This window comes from Mus caroli, chromosome 9 (assembly GCF_900094665.2).
Source record: "Mus caroli chromosome 9, CAROLI_EIJ_v1.1, whole genome shotgun sequence".
Lineage (NCBI taxonomy): Eukaryota > Metazoa > Chordata > Mammalia > Rodentia > Muridae > Mus > Mus caroli.
The window spans coordinates 91765824-91770164 of NC_034578.1; the positions used below are offsets into that span (position 1 = coordinate 91765824).

General features: G+C 44.1%; 1 protein-coding gene across 1 annotated transcript in view; it reads left to right on the plus strand.

Annotated features, from left to right (window-relative positions):
- Gk5 (glycerol kinase 5) overlaps positions 1-4341 on the plus strand; it is a 56455-nt gene that overhangs the window by 48060 nt on the left and 4054 nt on the right. The window contains exon 8 of the mRNA XM_021173231.2: positions 3723-3817. Within this exon, the coding sequence (XP_021028890.1) occupies positions 3723-3817 (95 nt within the window). The remainder of the gene's footprint in view (positions 1-3722; positions 3818-4341) is intronic.

Below are 4341 nucleotides of genomic sequence, written 5' to 3' on the forward strand. Positions count from 1 at the left end.
GTAGCCAGAAAAAGACATTAGATCCCATTGAGCTGGAATTATAGCCAGTTGTGAGCTGTCATGTGGGAGCTGGGAATTGAACCGGCATCCACCAGAAAAGCAGCCAGTGGGGTGTTTGTTTGTTTGGTTGGTTGGTTTGGTTTTTTATTTTTCAAGACAGGGTTTCTCTGTCTAGTGGTGGCTGTCCTGAAACTCACTTTGTAGGTCAGGCTGACTTCTAATGCAAAAAGATCTGCACATATCCCTGTGCTGGGATTAAAGGCGCTTGTCACCACCCCCTGCAGCAGCCAGTGCTCTTAGTGCAGCTCTGTCCCTCCAGCTCCCTCTGTTCCTTTGCTAGGCTTCCTGCCCTCGGTTTTAAGTCTGAGAAGCAGACTGTGGCCTTTTGTTGTTTTCAAGTTTTTCTCTGATAATCTTAATGTCTGAGGTATCTTAGGCTTTATAAATACCTATTCTCTTGCAGAGGATTAAGAAAATTAACCAATTTTAAGGTGTTTCTGACATTAGGCTATTTATGAGACTCCTGTTTAAATCCTCTGGAGAATTTTGATATTGTAAATTTTTCTTTCTTATATTAATGTCTTATTTATTTTCTGCTTACGAATGCTTTGCCAGTGTCCACAGAGGTCAGAAGAGGGTGTTAGAACCGGAATGAGTGGGAAGCGCCATGTTATCTGGGAACTGAACCCAGGTCATCTGCAAGAGCAAAAAGTGCTTTCAACCACTGAGCCATCCCAGCAGCCCCTTAAGTTGTTCTTGTAGGCAGTCCATTAGGATGGGCTGAGAAGGCAAACACCCCACTGCCCTTGGACTGTTTCCATTGTCCTTTGTTTTCCAAGCTTTTGCTCTGCTGTTTGAATCTGTCGCTCAGTAGTGCCACCTGACGGCCAGTCTTGGAAGTGTTCTGCCTAGAGGGTCGTTCAGTGTCTGGTTTATCTGTGCTCACATCTTCTTTGCTTGGGCAGCCTTTGAAAAAGATCATTACAAGGTAATTATGCCGTTTTTCAGGGGTCTCCCTGATAGTTTGGCAGGGGCTGTGCCCTGGTGTCCTGGCTACGCAGTGTGCATTAGTCTTCCTCTGCTGAACACGTTCCTTCTGTCTGCGTGGCGGAGGAGGGAGGGAGGAAGGAAGCCTTTTCCATGTGCCCTGACCTGACATTGTTTTCCCTACTGTTTTTCCCTTCGAAATTTTGAAAATATTGAAAATATTTTTTCTCTTGTAATCTATCCTGAATACAGTTTCCCCTTGAATGAAAACATTGAGGACATGAGCGCTCCTAGGTATGGGTTAAGAAGGTTTATTGTAGATAAATGGAAGAGTGCAGCCAGACGCATCTAAAAGGGTCCAGATTGAACCTGGCCTTGAGAGGAGAGAGGTAGGGGGAGGAGGAGAGAAGAGAAGAGGGGGCGGAGCAAGATGAGTCACAGACCGCGGTGTGTGTGTGGGGGTGGGGTGGGGGGTGGAGTAGAGACTGTGCAGCCAAGATGGCTGGAGGAAGGGCAATGATGCCAGGGGCTGGAGAGTTGAGGGTAGGAGCGGCAAGTGCTGAGGTGCCAGGCCTCTATCACAGGGATGGACTGAGGGAGGCCGGCAGCCAGAGTCCTCAGCCATTTGTCGGGGTATGAGACCCAAAACCTCACCCTTTCTGCTTTCCATCTCCTCTCCTTCTGTCCTATCTATCCCCTTTCTCTCCTTTGAAAACACTCAGCAGGGAAGTGGTGGCTCACGCCTTTAATCCCAGCCTTTGGGAAGCAGAGGCCAGCCAGTATCCTCTACAGATTGAGTTCCAGGACAGCTAGGACCACAACAGAGAAATCTTGTCTTTTAAAAAAAAACATATTTTTTTTTAAAAAAAGGGAAAAAAAAAAGGAAAGGAAAGAAAAAAGAAAATGGTTTTCTAAGAGATATTTTATACTTTATTAAGTATAAAAGCAAAAGTCCCATATTAAAATTGGACAAGACGTGGCTGGTGAGATGGCTCAGCAGGTAAGAGCACCTGACTGCTCTTCCGAAGGTCCTGAGTTCAAATCCCAGCAACCACATGGTGGCTCACAACCATCTGTAAGGAGATCTTACTCCCCCTTCTGGTGTGTCTGAAGACAGCTACAGTGTACTTACATATAATAAATAAATCTTTTGTTTGTTTGTTTGTTTGTTTTGTTTTTTGAGACAGGGTTTCTCTGTATAGCCCTGGCTGTCCTGGAACTCATTTTGTAGACCAGGCTGGCCTCGAACTCAGAAATCCACCTGCCTCTGCCTCCNGAGTGCTGGGATTAAAGGCATGCGCCACCACGCCCGGCAATAAATAAATCTTTTAAAAAAATTGGACAAGACAAACAGAAGGAATAATCCAAGAGAAGGCATAAGAATCAGAAACCCACTTGTTGGGGGCACTCAGGAATCCCATTAAAAGCACTAAACTGGAAGCTGGAATTAATGTACTCAGCTAGATGCCTAGCTTTGATCTTGCATGTCTTATCTTGATTATAAAAATTAAACATGATTTTTATTTTTGTTTTGGATACAAGTTGTTGGTAGCCCAGATTATCCTCAAAATTACTCCATAGTTGAAGCTGGCCTTGAACTCCTGAGTCCCTTGTCTTTGCCTCCTAAATGCTAGGATTATGGGCATGCATCTCTATGCCCAGCTACTAGATATGTGTTTCTTCCACTTATTTATTTACTGTATGTGTGCAAGAATCCTCTCATGCCACAGTTTGTGGTGGAGGTTAGAGGATATGTAGGGANAGTTAGTTCTGCTGTGTAGATTTGGGGATCAAATTCCAGTCATTAGACTTGGTAGCAAGTGCCTTTATTTTGCAGGATATTTGATCACATGGTGAACCCTGAAATTGTTATTTACTGGAAAAACCTGTTTCTAGTTGGGATATGACTCAGCCCTTAGAATACATCTTTAATCCCAAACAGTGAAGGTAAAGTTAGTTTGTAGAAGAAAGCACCCATGTTTGAAAGTGATGCCAAATTGAGTGGCAGACAAAGTGATGAGTCAGAGAAAGATTTGGCAGGATAGGAAAGGGAGGATACTTAAGGGAGCAGGGCAGAGAGAGAAGAGGAGATAGTTTTACCAGGAGAGTGTCACAGAGTCAGGTTGAAGAGAGAATAAGCTAGACATAAAACAGAAGGACTGAGCACGACAAACCTCCAAACTAGCTGAAGTGAAAACCATAGATAATACTGCCAGCCAAAGGAGAGTAAAGTTCTGTTGGTTGCTTTTGAGACGGGAATCTTACTGCATAGCCCAGGCTAGGCTTGAACTTGTCTGTGGTGGTTCTCCTGCCTCAGCTTTCTAGGTGCTGAGGGTACTGGGATGTATCACTCTATATGATGTAATATAGTGAGAATAATGTATTACAACAAAAACAACAGCAAGAACAAAAATCCAAAAAAACCAAAATGGCACAAATGGACTCTTCTTCAACTTACCCAGGTACCTTTAAGGAATGAGGCCTGCTACGTATAGAGCTTATTTAGGAGGCTCCTCAGGGCGGTCTCCCTTGTCCACACCTTTGCTGTAAGCTCTTGCACAGTCAGGACAGAATGCCTGTTTTAAATGAAGAGCCCTTTACTTACCTTCTGGTCCTAATGTGCGGGGACCCTCCGCGTGCTGGTTGTGTGCTGTGATTCCGCTTGCCCCTCCCCCAGCCCCAGCCCCTGCTTTTGTTTTAGGGTTTCATTATTGTCCCTGGGTTTGTTTTTGCAGATCTCTTCACAGACGCTGCTGAGACTGAAAAAATGGCCCTGAGCCTGGAAGATTCTGAAGGGGTTTACTTTGTTCCGTCTTTTAGTGGATTGCAGGTATTCTTTTAAAAAGTTAATAGCATTAGTGAACAGTTTCTCCTCCAGCCGTGTCCCCAGTCACATGCCTGTGACTCTTACCTTGGCGCTATCACAGTAGGACTTACAATTTATCAGGTTTGTCATAGAGCTTTTAATATGACCTAGTCTTGTGTTATAAGACAGGCTCTTCCAAGTTGTTGAGCAGTGTATACCAGCAAATGGGCATCCTTTGCTTAGGGAAAGTATACTGTTAAGAACTGGAAAAAAGGATGCCACTGGCCATGGCTGGCCATGCCCTTAATCCTAACACCGGTACTTTGGAGGCAGAGGCAGGAAGATCCTGTAGATTCAAGGCATTTTAAGACTACATGGAGAGACCCTGTCTCCAAAACAAGCAAACACCCCCCAAAAAAAAAGAGAGAAAAAGAAAAAATAAAGAAAAGATGATGTAATGTCACACATACATAGTTAATTATATATTCTGAAGTGTATCTGTAGGTGTCATTAGCTTTTTCCAAAAATGAACCCTTCTTTCTAACGAC